Genomic DNA, 19849 nt, shown 5'->3' with positions numbered 1-19849 from the left:
ATACTTCATTTCTGCCGAGGTATAGAGTTGTGACGTTTATCAGGTGTGCATTTACTTAATAGGGGAGAGTTTTTTTGGAATGAGAATTCCAAAATACAGAGAAAAATTTATTACTAAGTTAAAAAAAAAAATCCTTCCTTGCCTGGTAAGTGATTGAGGATAAAGATTTAAAAAGAAGACTTTGCTTACAGAGTGGATCAGCCACTGTGTTCTGAAAATGCTCAGATACTGCTCTTCTTAGCCACCTAAGCCTTAATTCTATATGGTGGGATAATTATTGGAGGAATGGGGGAAAGGTATCTTTTAAGAGCCAGGACAGAAAACTGTTGGGCTGACAGCATAGGAACCTTTGACAGAGAATTCATTAGCACATACGGCTGCAGGCAGTAGCTTTTTCATGTGGTCACCTGATGGATGAGTCAGGTTGAGAAGCAACCTGTAGAAAGCAACCGCCCTGAATTCCAGGGAGGAAACTTGGGGGTCTGGTCTCATCTCTTAACGTCTACTTGCTCTGTAGATGTAACGTCTTGGGTCATCATTTTTCTCATCTGTATCAGGAAAGGTTGATGGAAATAATATCACAGATCTCCTTAAACTGTCAATACTATGGTTGGTTGTTGTTACTGGTTATGGTGGTGTTTTAACACAAGTTCCAATGTTGCCTTTAATTCTGTTTTTATGTAAATAAAAAAATCAGAGAAAAATTAATTTTATATTAACTATCATTCACCTTAGAAAAAAAGTTCAACTTTTTTTAAGCACAGAATAACATTAATAAATTTTTACTTACTTTAACTATATCAGTTTTACTTATTGACATCTTTGTATGCTTTCTAAACGCCTTGAATATTGGTAAGTATCCATGTGCTTTTTCATATTAGATACATTTCAAATGTTGATTCAGAAAATGTATTTGAGATTAACCACGTACTACAACAAATACAAGTCTTTTGTGTTAATGTTTAGTAAGTTGGATATTATAATCAGTGTTTACTGGTTTCTGCAAATAATGTTAGTAAGGACAATAACTCCTTAGAAAGTCTTATTACGGTATAGCTGATGTTACAGATTAATAAATAAAAGGGAGGAACCTGCTATGTTACTTTACGCCTAGGAAGTACCATTAAATGTGTAAGTTTGGTCTGCTTGCTGGAATCATTAAACTTTATTTGGAAGTGATGTGGAAGTATGTGCCTGTGTGAATGACCTATTCCGTGTTCGTAAAGAATAGCTGGCTTTGGTCAATATCTCTTCTGCAGTCACTGCTGCATTTAAATATAATTTAGCAAAGGATGATTGATTCCCTTCAATAATACCTTTTCTTTTTTAAAACTCAGATTTCTTTGTTTTACACTAATCATTTGTCTGTTTTACATTAGAGAGAGAGTTAGAAATAAGAAATACAAACCTGAGGTTAAAATAAATTCAGAAGGGCAGAGGAAGGGAGAGAACTTTGGGTATAGACTAAGAAGATTACAGATTCTTGGGTTAGACTAGTCATGTGGTTGTGAAGCAGCCCAGATTCTTCGAGACCTCGGTCAGGTATGTCAGCCATCATGCTTGGGCTGGAGTTATGACAGAGTGCAACACCTTTTAAAACTATATTTTAGAATTTGAAATTAGGCTTACTAACAGCGAAATCTGAATGTGTTTCCTGAACTTTGTTTTTGCATTCAAAACTGAATTAGGCTATCTTCCATTGCTGAAACGTTGTTTTCCAGGGTGAGGAAAGCAAGACAGTCCTTAGAAAAAAACATTCCTTAAAAGTAGCATGAGCAAACCAGATTTTGCACAGTCAGGTATGTTGAGGCAAGTGACTTACTGGGGTGCTTTTCAAAAATTTCTTTGGCTCATTAGTAGGCTTATGTAAATGAGTCATCTTTTTTTCTGTTTGATAGTTTTTGAATAGAAAATGTCAAAGTTCTGCTCAGCTGAACTGTTGGAGACAAACCTGTCAATTCAGTTTTCAACTCTTAGTCTGCACCTGTGAGACTTCTGAAAGCAGTTAATATTAATCATGGCTTCCTTAAAATTTTTTAACTAGCTTAATTCAAGGAGAGGGAAGGTCTATAGCTGCTTTTGTGGAGCATTTCTGTCACTGACTCTCAGAAAGTAGTTGACGGCTTTTGAAACTTGTTTTCGTTTCAGGCTTGGAGTTGCAGAGAAAACTTACCTGTTTTTCCTCTGAAGCTGTCATTTAAGGCTCATAATGAAACCCTTAGAACTGCCATCTTTCTAATTCCCCTGTCTTACACTGTCACTCTCTATGCCTGGTATACTCTGATAAATCTGCAGAAGGGAGAACTAAGGCCTAGTAATGTAGGCTCTCCAGAATGAACCCCGACGTTGTAACATCCTAACCATTTGAAATGTCACCACGTTTCTATCTTAGTTTTAGCTGCTAGACCGGAGTTTGGGTGAGGGTGTGGGGGCATATGGATACTATTTAGGTTTTGCATATTAAAATTCTGTATCACAGGCTGATATGACAGCTGTATGACCTTGCCTAGGCTTAAACTCTGAAACAGGGACTCTTAAAAGCAGTGATGGGAAGGTACAGTTAAAATTGGGTCAGATGATAGGAGATCTCTGTACAAGCTGAGTTTTAGCCCTTCACTTGTTCACATATGTAATCTGCGTGCATGTCATGTCTGAAAATCTAGCTTGGTCTGCACATTAGAGCCTGGCTTGTTGATGAGTCTCATGTACAGTCTGATTTGTTATATGCTGTGAGTGGAGTTGAGCATCACTGTCCACGGGTATATGGCCTGACAAGATGATAACAACTGCACGACATTGTCTAGACCCCACAGTGGAAACAGTTTTGTGGTGATGGGCTGCTTGTGCTGCTTGATGGGTTCGTTAGTGGTGGTTTGACTTGCAATCTTCATTTAGGTGTAGGAACAAATAGAGAACAGTGTCCATTTTTAAAGTGCATCTGCCCATGCTAAGAAAGTAATCCTTAGTTTTATAGAAGTGTCCCTTTTTATTTGTAGATACAATACTTTGCCAAGCAGAAGAACCCTGAAAAATTCAAGATTAGTGAGTAAGAAAGATGACGTGCATGTCTGTATCATGTGTTTACGTGCCATCATGAATTATCAGGTATGTTTCTGTTTATAATACTTAAAAAAAAACCTGAAATCATCAGACTAACTGTTGTTCTCTTTGGTATCTTTGTATTTCTATTTGAAGTAAATATCAGGATTTAATGAAGTTTTTTAGAGAAGAAAGGTCTGGTTCCTTCTACTGCTCGTAATTCATTGCCCTTTTAGTTAGCATTTCTGATGTATAATATATTTAAAGGGAAGACATTTTCCTCCTCCAGTGGTAAGCTTGTTTAGATTACTTGGTAAGTGTTTGTGACTATTAGAGACAGAGTAAGCCACTGGTTTGGGGCAATAATGGAACAACTTTAGGAACCTGGGAATGAATAACCACACACTGGGTAGGTTGTTGTTCCTCAAAGAGTTATGTGATGACAGGCAAGGAATTATAATTACTATGTGTTGGACTCTGTGGTTCCTAATCTTCATGAGAAGCACTTAGAGGATGCTTGGTAGAAGAGCAGAGTCCTCCTTAGATGACTGATACAGATTATCTTCACTCTGAGAAACATTGGGAGTTACTAATTACAGTATGTGGGATTAATCCTAATGACAGAGTAGGAATTAGAGCCTGGAGTATCTATGGTGAACGGAAGGGTCAAAGGTATAGTTATAAAATCGAACCACGGCTGAGAATTTAGACATGGTTCAAATAAGAAAATAGGATTTTATCTCCATTGACACAGATTCTATAGATGGGTCCAAATAGAAGCTGATGGTAAATACATAGATCAGTATTAGAGTTCAAACCCAACATAAACTTGCCAGATTAAATTTAAGAAGGGAAACATGCCTTTATTCTTCCAGTCAATTAATTTTTTTGAGCATTGCCTGATAGACCCTATTCTGCTGCTGCTGCTGCTGCTAAGTCGCTTCAGTTGTGTCCGACTCTGTGCGACCCCACAGACAGCAGCCCACCAGGCTCCTCCGTCCCTGGGATTCTCCAGGCAAGAACACTGGAGTGGGTTACCATTTCCTTCTCCAATGCATGAAAGTGAAAAGTGAAAGTAAAGTCGTTCAGTCATGTCTGACTCTTAGTGACCCCATGGACTGCAGCCTACCAGGTTCCTTCGTCCATGGGATTTTCCAGGCAAGAGTACTGGAGTGGGGTGCCGTTGCCTTCTCCGAGACCCTATTCTAGCGTAGGGAACACAGCAGCAAAAAAATAAATACCCCAGGGAACTTACTTTCTATTGAGAGGAGACAGTGATAGACAATTGGTGAACTATATATAGCACTCCAGATAATAATAGTGATGAAATAGAAGCTGACACTTACACAGTGCTTCCTACAGTCTAGGACTTTAAAACCTATTACTTCATTTAAGCCTCAAAAGAATCCTGTGAGATTGGTAATATTACTGTCCCGTTGTACTCATGAGGAAACTGAAACACAGAGAAGTTAAGTGTGGCTATAAGCAGTGAACTCGGATTTGAACTGAGGAAGACTGGCTCCAGAGAACTAAGTCCTGTAGAAAAAATAATCAAGCAATAAGAATAAGTGCCAAAAATGCGAGTTCATTTTTAAATAGGCTAGCCAGAAAAGTGTCATGGAGAAGGTAACATTTATGTAACAACTAGAATAAGGGAACAAGGTAAGGAATATTTAAGAAAGAAAATTATAGTCAGAGAGAAGGGCAAGTGCAAAAGTTGCTGAGGCAGGAATAGGTCTGGTGTGCGCAGGTCAGTTTGGCTGGATCAGGATGAGTAAGTGAAGAGGAGCAGAAGGTGAAATCTGAAGTTACAGAGGGGTCTTGATTATGTAGGGCTTTAAGTCATTGAAAGGACATTGGCTTCATGCTGGCTGGAATGCCATTGAAGGGTTCTGAGGAAAAGTGTGACTTGATCTGTCACTGGCATTTAGCATGATCCGTCTGGCCTCTTTGTTAGAATAGACTCCAGGGGGCAAAGACGAAAGGAGGTAGACCTTTTAGAAGGCTGTTGCGTTAATTTAGGTGAATGTTGATGGTGGTATGAACCAAGGTAATAGCAGCAGAGGTGAAGAGAGGTGGCCAGACTCTGACTTTGTTTTGGTGGTAAGGGCAGTAGCAGTGGGGATGTGGTGAGGAGTCAAGGACAGCTCTCAGCGGTTTGTCCTGGGCACCTCTGAGATGGAGTTGCCATCTGCTAAGACGTGGAAGGCTGCAGGATGAGCAGATTTGGGAGACCTTATTAGTATTCCAGTTGGAGAGATGTTAACTGTGAGATGTGCATAGACGTCTAAATAGAGATCTTAAATAGGTGGTCAGAAATGCCAGTCGGGAGTTCAGGGTCTGGAGGTCTGGGCTGGAGCTACAAGTTTGAGAGTCAGTAGCTGGCCTATTAAGATGGGGGAGTGAAAGAGATCAGCAGGGATAGACTGAGAAGCAAAGAATAAGCTGGGTCTCAAATAACTTTGGGCACCCTGTTTAAAGTCAATGAGATGAGGAAGTACTAGCTAGACTGACCGGGAAGCAGCCGAGAAGTAGGAGCCGGGTCCAGGAGAGAGAGTGGTTGGCTGTGCCCAGTGCTGCTGCTGAGTCTTGTAAGATGAAGTTATGGCATGGGCTCTAGCAAAGTGCAAGTCTTGAGTCATCTTGATACAGTTTGGTTGGAATGGTGGGGATGCAATGCCCGATGGACATGGTGTTGAGAGAGAATAGGAGGAGAGGAATTGGAGACCATGAGTGTTTTAGAATTTTGCTGTAAAAGAATAGCAGAAAAATGAGACAGTGGCTGGACACAGGTTGTAGGGTTCAGAGAGATTCTGTTTTTGTTGTTTAAGATAAAAGAATTTGCATCATGTTTTTTATGCTAATGGTCATGAGTCAGAGAGAAAAATAATGATGGGGGAATGGGAGAATTGCTGGAGCATATGATGTTCTTTGGTCTTCCCTGGTGGCTCAGATGGTAAAGACTCAACTTGCAGTGCAGGAGACCTGGGTTTGATCCCTGGGTCGGGACAATCCCCTGGAGCAGGGCATGGCAACCCACTCCAGTATTCTTGCCTGGAGAATTCCATGGACAGAGGAGCCTGGTGGGCTACAGTCCATGGGGTCACAAAGAGTCAGACATGACTGATAATGTTCTTGAGTAGTAAGAGGGATTGGAATCAAGAGCTCAAGTAGGGGAAGGGCCTTAGATGGGAGCGTGGAGAGTTCATCTTTAGGAAGAAGTAAGGAGGGAAGCCACAGATCTGTGTGGGTGTATTGATGTGGTGGTGGGAGCTTTTTTGGAAGTTTTTTTTTCCTAATTGCTTGTGTTTTCTGGGTGTAATTGGAAATAAGGTCATGAGCTGAGAGTTTGCAGGAAAAGGAATAATTCCTCAACTTGGCAGAATTGAGAATGACTCTTGATCCTTTTACTGAGCTTTGTTCATTTTATAGAAGGACGAGGTAACATGTCTCAGAGCAAAGCAGGTTTTCCCTAGGCTTTGGGTCCTAAGAGCCATTGCTGATAGAGAAGGGATTAGAGGTGGTGGTCGTCAACCCTGCTGCGTAGTGAAGTCAGCTCAAAGAAATTCACATGCTAGGCCCCATCCTGGAGATTCAGAATAAATTGACCTGGAGTGAGGCCCAGAGAGCTGGTGTTTTGTTGACTTTTCCAAACAGCAGGATTGGAGCCTTTTCATCATTTTGATAGAGACACATATAGTTTATTCATAGAGAATGGGAATATAGTACCTTGATAATAACATCATTCCTGAAATTTTTCATAGAGAAATACGTGCAGACACTGTGCTAGAGACATAAGTGTACTTATGATGATATAAAATTACATTAGGTAGAAACTTCAGGTTTTTGCTTTTTAATCGACATTGGCACTTCTCTCAAATAGCTCGTAATGCTTTGTGTTTTCATATCCGTTTCAGTATGGTTTCAACATGGTCATGTCTCACCCACATGCTGTCAACGAGATTGCACTAAGCCTGAACAACAAGAATCCAAGGTAAGCTGGATTCATACTGTCCAAATCTTAATCAAACTAGGGACAGCAGAGAGCTCGTCAAGAATCAGATTGGAGTTTGGAAACTTTCAGGAGTGACTTTTTGAATTCGGATTGCCAGTAGACTCCTTGGCTAAGTAGAATTTTCTTTTCATCAATGTTACAGTTTTACATGTCGTGGAGTTGAGAAACTGGTGACAACTCTGGCCCTTCTCTTCAGGCTTTCATTCCTCTTGAGGCCTGGTTCTCAGCATCCTTTCAAATTTAGCAAAACTTGGTGAAGAGCTTGAAGCTGCCAGGTTGTCAGGCTTGGATCCAGGAAGAGTCTTGATACAGCCCTAGCCACACCACTTGGTGTTGAAAGCTCACTAAAACTACTACCGCTTGTCCACACTTCATTTGCAATCCTTACACATGTAACTTTTATTACCAAACCAAACAGAAAACACCACAAAACAAACATAACTGCATGCAGGTTTCTTTTCATGTTCACTTTCCTATAAAGGCAAGTGCCATATACTATTCATTTCACCGATTACCTCCAAAAGCCTGTCTTCATCTATTTATTTTAGTTCGTATAATGCCTTTTCTGTTCTAAAGCATGTCTAGTTTCACACTGTTACTCCCTTTTATCAGATCTCTCTGACAAGATTGCACATCTGAAAACTGTTCATTCAGCTAAAAAATGTGATTAGAAATTACACCCTTTGTGATTGAAAATGCAATGCAAACTGTAAATCCTATTTAAATGTTGACTATTATTATTTCATACTTTCCCTGATGAACACCTTTGCAACTTTGTGCTTGCTTCCTTAAGTTTACTAGAATCCCAACTAGTCATGCGTCTTTGTCTCTCTATCTGACACTGAGGGAAGTCATTATTCATTTTTCTTAAGACAATTGATACTGTGGGTTTTCAGAATGATCTTTGTTTAGAGGTTGGCAATAGCTTTTATTCCAGAAAAAAGATGAAATACTGAAGTAATCATACTCTGAAGAAATGATGCTGTCCTTGACATTGTGTTTGAAAACTTAGATTGTATCTCTAAGGTTCTCCTTCTAAAAATATTTTAGATGAAGTTTTATTTTCTTGAGTCAGAGAAAATATTCTTGTATTAGCACAGCTGTAAGCCAGCTCCTTTCAGATCCTGTATGGGAAGAAGTAGTTTTGGAAGCTTGCATTATCATGGGAGACTTGTATGGAGCCACTGCAAATTAGCAGATTTGCAGTGTATTAACAGGACATTGATTTCAGTGGATTTTGAACTTTTTCAGCAAATGTTATATCTTTGACTCAGAACCAGAGAAAATGTTTATCCAATGGGTGATTTTACTGAAAATTCTGTGTTTCCTATCTTCTTTAACTCATTAAAAAATACTTTTTCGACCATATTAACAATGTCACTTGATGATAGAACAAAAAGACTGAATCTTCCCAGAATTTATTTTCATTTCTAAGTAACTTGTAATCCTGGGAGTGGGAAATATGCCTTGCAAACTTGCTACCCCAGAGAAGCCACATGTGTGGAAGATCGTAAAGGTTTTAAAATGTGTGTGTTTTCCAGTCTATGTCCAATGCAGGATACAGCATGCTTGGGGCTGGTGCACGGGGATGACCCAGAGGGATGTTGTGGTGAGGGAGGTGGGAGGGGGATTCATGTTTGGGATCACATGTACACCCGTGGTGGATTCATATCAATGTATGGCAAAACCAATACAGTATTATAAAGTAAAGTAAAAATAAAAAGTTTAAAAAAAAATAAAATGTGTGTGTTTTAATATAACTGTGCCTTAATTAATAAACATTAAAAAAAATACACTGGCAAATATTTATTATCTTATTCATCTTGGAAGGAACAGCTGACTCATCGTTCATTCCCTTTCACTGATTTGTGAGTTTTTTCCTTCTTGTTTTAACAGGACAAAAGCCCTTGTCTTAGAGCTGTTGGCAGCCGTTTGTCTTGTCAGAGGCGGGCATGAGATCATTTTATCAGCATTTGACAACTTTAAGGAGGTAGGATATTCTCATCTTAAAAAGTATGTTCACATAAGCACCTTCTATTTGGACATCTTTGAACAGAATGATTTACCTTTTGTGTGTGTGTTATTGAAATAGAATTGACATATAATAGTTTCATGTGTACAACATAGTAATAGTAATTTGATATTCGTATATATTGCAAAGTGATCACAGCAATAAGTCTAGTTAACGTCCACCACCATGGTTTACTTGTTATTTATTCTAGGGCCCAAAGATATAATTGTTAATTTTCTCAAATGTCACTCAGGGAGAAGTAATGAACTTGGTCTAAATATCTTAAATGGATGCATTAAGCTTTCTTGGCTGTCCCATTTCCAAGAAGAATTAAAAACTCTTTGTAGCACTCCTTTTCCTATGGAGAATATGAAATAGCCAAGTCTGAAAACCGGTTTTGTTAGACGTATGTGGTTTCCATTTGTTACTTGAGCATCCGCCTTGTACATTTTATGAGCTCTTTCATCATAGTTACTTTCCTCAAATCACATGTATGATTCCTGCTTTGCTAGATGCACGAGGAACTGATCGAATAAATACAGACACTGATTTTTAGCAGTTTGTAATCTTAATCAAGCAGTCCTGTCACATGAAAACAATAAACCAGTGTACATGCATGTTTGAAATGGAAACGAAATGACAACAAATGAAGAAACAATTACACACAGATAATGTGACACCAGGGATTCTGAACCAAAACAGCAAGACATCACAACTGAACTTACAGCCAGGTTCCTTTGGTGGTGGCATGCAGCATTCTGTAGCCAAGAAGGGTGCCTGCCAACTCCCGTGTATGTGTCTAACATCTGAGGCTACTTTGAGGTGGGACGTCACAAAAGCAATGGAAGGCACTTGGAGCCCCAGGTTATAATAGGAACATCAGCCAAGGTGTGCCTTTTATCCTGGTAATCCCATTTGATTTCAGATGCTTTTGGCTTAAGACCCAAGCTGGATGAAAAATCCAGATCTCAGAGGGACTTCCAAACTCTCTCTCGTCTTTCCTGGGACCCTCTAGGGTAGAACACAACTATTTGGAGTATTTATTGAGGACCTACTGTGTGCTGGCGGCTTGCCAGATACAACATGAAATTGTTTGGTTCTTATAGACAAGTGTTAATATCTCCATGTCATAGGAGAATAAAATTTCAAATATATCGTTTGCCCATGGCCCCATGGTCAGACAAGTAGAAAAGCTGGGGTTAAGATTTGGTGCTCCTGATTTTGAACTTCTGTTTCGGGTGATGTTTGGACCTGGTTATGTATCAGGATCCTGAGACAGGACCTAGGAGCCCATGCTCCCGCTCTGCTCCCTTAATTGGATTCACTACCGCAGCTGACAGGTATACTAATGACTGACACATAATCCTCTTCATGGGCTGGCGAGCTTCAAAGATGCTTCTGTCAACAGGGAGAACGGTCCTCCTGCCTCTTTATTTACATGGCCTTCCTCCCCTGCTGTCACTGCTTTTAGATTTTCATATTATCCATTTTGCTAATTCCAACCATGGACAGAACCTAATACTGTCTTTTTCTGTATTCAACCTTAGTAGTAAAAAAAATATCTGGGTTCTAAGAAAATGATGAAGAATAGTAGTGAATCTTTAAATTCATATTCTGGCTTCCAAAACACATAGAGTCTCTTTTTAAATAAATGTATTCATTTTAATTGGAGGCTAATTACTCTGCAACACTGTAGTGGCTCTGCCATACTTTGACATGAATCAGCCACGGGTATACATGTGTTCCCCGTCCTGAACCCCCCCTCCCCATCCCATCCCTCTGGGTCATCCCAGTGCACCAGCCCCAAGCACCCTGTCCCATAAAACACATAGTCTTGAGAGAGAAGAATGTGTGAGTGCTTGTCTGTGAATGTTTTTATATGTCATAAACAGGATGTAAAACTTATATTTATAAATAAGGAGATAGTGGGTGGATGGGTCTAAAATGAAAGTAAAACAGCATGTGAAGCTAACCGAACTTGAAAATCTTTGTCATTAGATCATATCACATGCTGAAAAGGCTGAAAAGTCTTTTCCACACTGGAAGCACTCACTATACAGTTATCAGTGACCCTTGTCACTGGGCTTCCTTGGGCTTCCCTGAATAGCTCAGTTGGTAAAGAATCTGCCTGCATTGCAGGAGACCCTGGTTTGATTCCTGGGTTGGGAAGATCCCCTGGAGAAGGGATAGGCTACCCACTCTAGTATTCTTGGGCTTCCCTTGTGGCTCAGCTGGTAAAGAATCTGTGCAATGTGGATATAACTGTGCTAATAATAACAAGCAACTGATTCTACTGCAGATCAAATTATGCCTTGAAATTATAACTGTAGAGAGTCAGTATTTCGGAGAAGGCCTTGGCACCCCACTCCAGTACTCTTACTTGGAAAATCCCATGGATGGAGGAGCCTGGTAGGCTGCAGTCTATGAGGTCGCTAAGAGTCAGACCCAACTGAGCGACTTCCCTTTCACTTTTCACTTTCATGCATTGGAGAAGGAAATGGCAACCCACTCCAGTGTTCTTGCCTGGAGAATCCCAGGGACAGGGGAGCCTGGTGGGCTGCCGTCTATGGGGTCGCACAGAGTCGGACACGACTGAAGCGACTTAGCAGCAGCAGCAGTGGAGTCAGTATTTGTTGAAACCAGTAAATCATGAGATGAATGTTAAATTTGTTTTCTCTTAGATAAGGTAGAGTGCCTTTCTTACACATAATACAAAAGACTTACAGAGTTGAGTTTTAACTATCTGGTATCAGAATTGTATATGGTTTAGCCATTTAGGGCATTATGTGTACTCAGTTGAGAAAAACAAAAAGTAATCCTAAATCTTATAGCTGGTTAGTAGTACAGAGAAGTAAGTGTTGACTCTGAATTTGTAGAGCTTTAACCCAGATCTCCCTCATTTGTGTAATTTCTTATGAACGATGGTGGGTGTTTAAATTCTGATGTCTCCTTGGGCCAGCAGTTGCTTCTCAGAGAAAACAAACCATGTCACATGGGAGAGGGGACAAGGACAGTGCTGGTTCTGTGTGTGCTCTTGGCTTGTGCTGACCTCAAGCTGTGGTATTCATGTAGACAGGCCAGGAGAAGGATTATCCTAATAACCAGAATCTACATTCTTAGGGGTATGTGAGAAGAGAATCTACTTATTTATCTGTTCAATCTGAGGTTTGAATATTTGTGTTAGTTTATGTTGATCTTTGTTTTAAAAGAATAGAATGCCACCCACAGGTCAGCATCTTCTGAATTTCTTTTCTCTTTTGCTTCTATCTTTATGTGAGGGGATTTTTTCCCCCCATATATGTCACAGTGAACAGTATATTCTTCAGTCATTTTAGCAAAATGTCACTGAAATCTTGGGTTTAGGGAGGTTTGGGAGGCAGTTGTTCCTGACTAGGAAAAGTTGTCCTTATGGTCTCAGATGCCCAGTGCAGGTAGAATCTTGGTCAATGAGAAATGCCTATTGAGCTGCCCATAGCAGAGAGAACACAGACAGCCACCAGAATCCTCGGGAGGAGGACCATGGCAGGGTCTTTGCCCTCAAGAAGATTGTTTTTCATGCTTTTATCTCATTTAGTAAGTGGGATTCCATTCATCTCCTTAGAGAAAAATGAAGAGATTAACCCACCAGTTGAAGACTGGAGGGCTTCAACATCAGGTATTGATATCTATTTTTGAAGATAAAGTAATATGCATTAGAGTGCCAGACCCTCTCCAGTATTCTTGCCTAGAGAATCCCAGGGATGGGGGAGTCCGATAGGCTGCCGTCTATGGGGTCGCACAGAGTTGGACACGACTGAAGCGACTTAGCAGCAGTAGCAGCAGCAGCCAGACCCTCTGGGCTTGGATCACTGTTAGAACATAGCTGAGCATACTGCTGCAATGTGGCACCAGATGCTGAAAGCATATTTAAAGACTACACATTTTAAGTCGGTAGCACGATTTTTTTTCCTCTCTGCTTCTTGAGCCAGCAAATCCATTCTCTCCTATTTCACTACCACTAATTAATTCAAACGTAAGTGAAAAGAAAGTATATTTTAGCTTTTGACAGATTTTAACATGTGATTATGTTAATTTATCATATTTCAGTTAATATTTAAAATCCCAACAAGTGTGATTTTCTGTGTTTTTGCAGTGAAGTCTTATGGGTTGTCTTACAATATCTGAAGTACATATTTTAGGAAAATAGCACTTCTAGTTTAATAGTATCTGACGGTGAGAAGGGTTTCCCTGGTGGCTCAGTGGTAAAGAATCCATCTGCTAAGGCAAGAGACGCAGGAGAGGTGGGTTTGATCCCTGGGTTGGGAAGATCCCCTGGAGGAGGAAATGGCAAATCACTACAGTATTCTTCCCTGGGAAATCCCATGGACAGAAGAGCCTGGCGGGCTACAGTCTATGGGATCCCAAAGTCTGACTTGACTAAGCAGGCACGCAAGATGGTGGGGAAGGATATTAACCCAAGACGTTGCTTTTGGTGGGTTTGGAGGTTTGGGACTAAGCCTGACATCACTGAGCAAGCACATATATCACCTCAATGTTTATCATAATAAATAAGTTTTAATTACATAACTTTTTTGTAATTACATAACTTTGTAATTACATAAATCTTGTGCCAAGCATCATTTGTGACATGACTGAACCTTTAGTCATCTCTTATGCTCCTTGAATTCTTTTCCCTTAAAAAGTTATTTTTTTTTTTTTTAAGTAAAAGAAGTTAACACATCTGGTTGTGATGTTGAAACATCTCGTGAAAATTTATGGTCCTGAATTGAGGACTAGGGTGAGAACAAGGAGTCATCTGTTTTTTTCTAATTTAGCCACGTATAAGGACAGAGTGTCATCTTCCCTAACTGATGGTTTCTTAGTTACCTAGCAATATATGTTCATGAGCATTTGGTCTACCAGACAGAAGAAAGAATACATTTGAAAGTAAAGGTTGCTGTGTTGGTATTTACATTAGTTCAGGGTCTTGTTTACAAGAAGCAGAAACTAAGCCTAGCAGTGTCTAGGCTAAGATTGGAAGGATGGGTTGATTGGAAGGATGTCAGGGAATGCACAGAGGTCATAAGGAGCCTGGAGAAACAGGCCTGGAAAATAGGCAGGCATTCCTAAAAGGTAGTTGGACTCAGGCTGCGACCTTGAAGCCTGGACACCATAAACACTGTTTGGGGTTCTGGTCATGCTTTTTCTTTTCTCTCAAAGGACATGGACCACAGCTAGCAACCCACTGGGTCATAAAGCTAGCTTAACTGGTTAAGGACATCAACTGGCCTCCACTTTGGAGTCAGAACACTGTATTTAATTCAGTTTCCCTTAGGAACCCTGAGGTTGCCTACCTAGACCTTGCTCTAGGTCAGCCTATTTCTTTTTGCTATATTTATTCTTTGATGTAGCTTAGAAATTGCCTTTAAGAAAGTGTCCCCAAAAGTTGGTCAAAAAAAGCATGCCTGTTTTAAATCACAAGGAAAAAGTACTGAGGCCGTGCAGACTCTGCAGCAGAATAGCTCACTATGACACTAATAATAAAAATTCTCTGAGGTCTTTGAGCTACCCACTTCCCCAGACTGCTGGAAGGTGCACCTGGAATTCATCAGGATTCCAGATCGATTATAACTGTGTTCTCATCTGCTTCCAAAATGACAGCATCTGGCTTTAACAAATAAACCCGAGGCCTGAGTTTGGTTATTAAAGGCCCAACGCCTTCCCACTTTGGACCTTCCAGCACAGATAAATGGAGCCTTGTGAAATGAGTCACTTGAGGCCACCAATTCTCTTGGACATAGCACTCTTGGCAGGAGCCATTATTTTTTTCACCTATTGCTAGAAGGCTTGCTAAGTAAGCTGATGTGGTTTAGCTACTGGGCATCTGAAAGCACTTGTGCTACACATGATTATGTTGATTTAAGAAAGCCTGTCAAGTTTTATTTACAGTGGACCCAATTGGGCAGGAAGGAGAGCAGACATTCTGGTGTGTTTCCAGCATCCTTCTGAGTTTAATCCCATCTAATCTAACCTCTCAAATATTTGAAGGGGATAGGATTATAAACCCAGCACAAGCCATCAGAATAACTCATTCACTGGTAAAATTCTCAGCATAGAGGGCAGGGTACTTAGTTTTTTCAGTCTTTTCTTGAGTTATAAGCAAAGTAGTCGTTTAAGTCTCAAACTCTGGGAGTGATAGTTCTGGAGCATGTGTGTATTTCAGCCTAGCAGGCCAGAATTAGGTCAGTCTAATAAGAGTCTGGAAGGAATCGGGAAGTAAAGTCACTGTGACTGTCTTTTGGACTGTGTACTCACTGAGGCAGTTGTTACTTGCTCGTGATAAATTACTCCGAACGTAGTCTTCTTAGACTCATGGATTGTGTGTGTCAGGAGGTCAGGCTGGGCATGCCATGGTTAATTGTCTTTGGGCCTTTGCATCTCGGGTCTCATCAGGGAAGATCCGATTGACGAGGCGGGCTTTCACTTGGAGGTTTTCTCGTGCATATGTCTAGTTTCTGGGCTGTGATGACTCAAAGGCTGAGTTTGTGAGTCAACCAGAGTTGCCTGCATGTGGAACTCCCTGTGGCTGGAGCTTCTTGTGGCCTGACAGCTGGCCTCTCACAGGGAGTGTCCAGGAGGGAGAAGCTGCAGAGCAGGCATTCAGAGAGACAGAAGTCACAACGTGTCTTTTGAACTTTCCTCTGAAGTCATCAGTGTCGCTTCTGCTATGTTCTGTGGGTTACAAGCGAGTCCCTAAGGCCAACCCAGATGCCAAGGGGAAGGCAATGACTCGACTTCTTGATGGTGGAGGGTAAGGGTCACAGTGCAGAAGAACATGTGGGTGGAAGAGACTCCTGGGGTCATCTTTGGAAAATACAATTCACCTTAATAACTTTTTGAGAATTTATCCATTTAGCTGTTCCTCTTCTATTTTTTCTTTTTCACCCAATGTAATACTTGGTTTCTCCTCAGAACCAAAAACTGTATAAACTTTTTCATTGGAGAGAAAAATACTGGTTACTACTTTTTTTTTGGAGGAGAAAGGAGCCATTTATATAGGGTTACTGAGCCCGTGGTGAGGAACTAGTTGCTTGTCTATCATCTCAGTCTTTATTGTGGAGTAAGGAAGCGAAGGCTGCTATCCTGCTGAGAATCAAAGGATGAGTCATGCTAACTTGCAGGAAAAAAATTATGAGCATTTCCGTGCCCCTGTCTGTCAGAAACAATGATAAACACTGGAAATAAGTATGACCATTAAGAGTTCTATCCTTTTTTTTTTTTTTTTTTTGTACAGTCCAGGTCTTTATTTTTACACCCATCAGGCCATGAATTCATAGGGGATGGGCTCCAACAGTTCGGGTTCCTTTCCATTGGTCCTCACAAAGTGTGCTTCTCTAGGTGGAGCAGGCTGGCGCTTCAGCTGAACCCAAGTCCCTTTCTCTTTGGCTTCCTTCTTTTTCTGATCATTTTCCTTCACACGTTTCAGGAAGCTATCTCGGCTCTTAGAGTGCTTAATATGCTCAATACGCACATTAATTCTCTTGGCAAGAATCTTGCCCTTAACTTGTTTGTTTACAATGATGCCAACAGCATGCTGGGTAACATTGTAGACTCTCCCTGTTTTGCCATGGTAACATTTGTGGGGCATTCCTTTTTGAACAGTACCCATTCCCTTGATATCTACAATATCACCCTTCCTGTAGATTCGCATGTATGTGGCCAAAGGAACAACTCCATGTTTTCTGAAAGGCCTGGAGAACATGTAGCGGGTGCCCCGCCTCTTTCCCTTTGTGTTGGTCATCTTGGCGAATCACTGGAAGATGGCGGTTCCGGCCGAAAAGCTAAGAGTTCTATCCTTAAGAGGGACCATCCTAATCCAGTTAAGGAAACCAGTATTTCTGTAGTCATTGCTCCAGGCTGTATGAAGGTAAATGCCAGGTGCTTCGCAAAGAAGAACAACTAACCAGGAGGAGGAGAAGGACGGAGGGCAGATACGGGGTCTGAGCTTTCAGGGGATGCTTCCTGTAGGAAAGGGTGCCTGAGCTGAGTTTAGGATGAATAAGAATTAACCAGGTATATTAATTTCTTGTCACTGTTGTAACAAATTGCCACAAGCTTTAGTGGCTTAAAACATCACAAATTTATTATTTTGCAGTTTTGTTGGTTGTATGTATATAAAATATAGTCTGTAGGATGCTGTTCTCCTGGGGAATCTATTTCCTGTCCTTTCGGTTTCCAGAAGTTGCTTCCATTCTTGGCTCATGGCCCCTTCTCTTCTGGCCTCCTTCCTTTAATGACCATTGTGATTATATTTGGCTCACCCAGATAATCCAGGATAATCTACCCATGTCCATATCCTTGGCTTAATCATATCTTCAAAGTGCATATTTCCTTACACATAAGGTAAATAATCACAGTAATAGGATTAGGACTTAGACATCTCTGTGGCCTACCACATCAGGTAAAAATGTCACTTGATGTGAAGAACGTGGCATCTTCATAAACCTTCAAGGACTTTGTGTGCTGTGTGCTTAGTCGCTCAGCCGTGTCCAACTCTTTGTGACCCCTCGGACTGTGGCCCACCAGGCTCCTCTGTCCATGTGCATTATCCCGGCAATAATACTGTAATGGGTTGCCATGCCCTCCTCCAGGGGATTTTATCCAGCCCAGGGATCAAACCCAGGTCTCCTGCATTGCAGGCTGATTCCTTACCATCCGAGCCCTAGGGAGCCCTCCAGGACGTTAGTTTACCTTGTATCTCCAGTCCACCTTAAGTCCAGTCTCACAGAAGGTAGGCTGTGGGAAGAGAACAGATGGGATAGAAAGTTACGAGCAGATCATGAAACCAATCCCTCATGACTTACTCTAGAGACTTCCTGTTGTCCAGTGGCCTGAGGTCACAAAAAGCAGGTGATATATTCCTCACTCTTCTCCAAGCAGTGGACGTTTCAGTTGACTCTCTGTTAGTAAAGAACCGGCTGTAACATTTTGCTGCAGAAGTCAGGTGGGTGGGCCCAGGGTGGGTCAGGTTGACAGAGTGGGCTGTGGGTGGGGTCTGAAGTTTCTTTTAGACACTTTGACACTCATAGGCCCAACTCCTTGGGCCTCTTCCTCCATTGACAGTTGTCTGCTCCCCCAGTGGTTATATTCATTCATTTCTAACATCTTCAGGACTTTCCTGGGATGTGGGCCGGGAAAGCTTTTTTTAAAATTTTAATTAAAAAAAGTACAGGAGATGATGATACCTGGGGCACACAGTGGTAAAGAGCCTGCCTGCCAAATGTAAGAGACTTAGGAGATATGAGTTTGATCCCTGGGTCGGGAAGATCCCCTGGAGGAGGAAATGGCAAACTGCTTCAGTCTTCTGGCCTGGAGAATCCTGTGGACAGAGGAGCCTAGTGGGCTACAGTCCATGGGGTTGCAGAGAGTTGGACATGACTGAGCCCACACGTACAAGGCAGATTATCGTGATTTCTGGTGAGCATTTGTAGAGATGCTTTGCCTCTCAACCCAACTTTTATTAGACCCTTGTCTCTCTCCACAAGACTGAATGCAATTTTGCACAACAGGGATCTTCATCTTCTATTTCATTTGTAGCAACCACTTAAAAAAAAAAAGATAGGGTGTTGCCTCCTTGTTTTAATGCATGTAAAATGCTATTTCTTGTGCCCTTTGCCAACTGTAAAGCAGTTGGCCTGCATGCCCTGATATTATATTCTAGGAAGGTAATGAAAGATCTTGAGAGAAAGCAGAGAGAGCTGTATATGATTGCTTTAAGGCTCCAGAGAATCTGAAGCAGAGGCTGGCTCAGGGCCCTCCACATGGATGTTTCACCTGGGAGGTGTTTCTTTGACATTGAGATGATGCTTTGGTTGTGGGTACATAAGAATGGTATGAAGCACTCTGCTGTGTGTTGATAATAGAATTGGAGTCACAACCCCTCTAACTTTGGCAATATCATCACCAAGTACCATTAGAATGGGAATTTTCAGTTGCTGGTCAGGATTTGGTATTTTCTGCAGAGTAAGGCTAAAGGATCTTTAATTGTAGGCTCTCCTTGGTTTCTTTTTCTATGTGAAAGCTGCTACTGCTAAGTCACTTCAGTCACGTCCAACTCTGTGTAACCCCATAGATGGCAGCCCACCAGGCTCTGCTGTCCCTGGGATTCTCCAGGCAAGAACACTGGAGTGGGTTGCCATTTCCTTCTCCAATGCAGAAAAGTGAAAGTGAAGTCGCTCTGTCGTGTCTGACTCTTCGTAACCCCATGGACTGCAGCCTACCAGGCTCCTCCATCCATAGGATTTTCCAGGCAGTGGGGGCCATTGCCTTCTCCATGTGAAAGCACTGCCTCCCTATTCTCTCTCCTCCTTGCCCATCCTGACTTAAGTATACTTTTGTATTCTACCTTTTGTTTGGCTGTTTTTTTAAGTTGTTTTAAATAAGTGGAACTAGAAAGAATTGCTTTTCAATGTCAAATAATTTTGAATTATGGGTTATTTTAGTTGTTGTTAAGTCTAGGCTAAGCAGTGGCTACGCCAAGACATAGGACCACATAAACCATCTTACTAAATAAGCTTGTAGATCCAAATAGAGCTGTTAAAATAATTATGAAAGTGTTTGTAAAAAAAAAAGATTTGTTAACTAGGAAAAGACAAATCATATTTATGCATCTGTATGTATACATGTTATATGCACATACATGTGTTATGAGTAACAGTGGAAAGATTATTTATGCACAGTGATGTATGTGTGCTCAGTCGTGTCTGACTCTTTGTGACCCTGTGGACTGTAGCCTGCCAGGCTCC

The 19849-nt window shown here is 41.2% G+C and overlaps 2 protein-coding genes across 17 annotated transcripts in view; one reads left to right on the top strand and one right to left on the bottom strand.

The window, feature by feature from the left end:
• Positions 1-19849, top strand: part of FMNL2 (formin like 2) — a 328394-nt gene that overhangs the window by 257327 nt on the left and 51218 nt on the right. For all 16 annotated transcript variants that reach the window (XM_042243862.1, XM_060409919.1, XM_060409918.1 and 13 more), the window contains 3 exons: positions 2997-3105; positions 6957-7033; positions 8951-9044. In XM_042243862.1, coding sequence (XP_042099796.1) covers positions 2997-3105; positions 6957-7033; positions 8951-9044 — 280 coding nt within the window. The remainder of the gene's footprint in view (positions 1-2996; positions 3106-6956; positions 7034-8950; positions 9045-19849) is intronic.
• LOC101117395 (large ribosomal subunit protein eL21) lies at positions 16314-16885 on the bottom strand. The gene has a single exon (XM_027964963.3). It carries the CDS (start codon positions 16843-16845, stop codon positions 16363-16365), a length of 483 nt encoding a protein of 160 aa, XP_027820764.1. The 5' UTR covers positions 16846-16885; the 3' UTR covers positions 16314-16362.

Source organism: Ovis aries, chromosome 2 (genome assembly GCF_016772045.2).
Source record: "Ovis aries strain OAR_USU_Benz2616 breed Rambouillet chromosome 2, ARS-UI_Ramb_v3.0, whole genome shotgun sequence".
NCBI lineage: Eukaryota > Metazoa > Chordata > Mammalia > Artiodactyla > Bovidae > Ovis > Ovis aries.
This window is presented reverse-complemented; position numbering and strand designations above follow the sequence as displayed.

Coding starts and splice junctions, on each gene's coding strand:
- LOC101117395 (XM_027964963.3), bottom strand. CDS start 16,845: ATGACCAACACAAAGGGAAAGAGGCGGGGCACCCGCTACATGTTCTCC.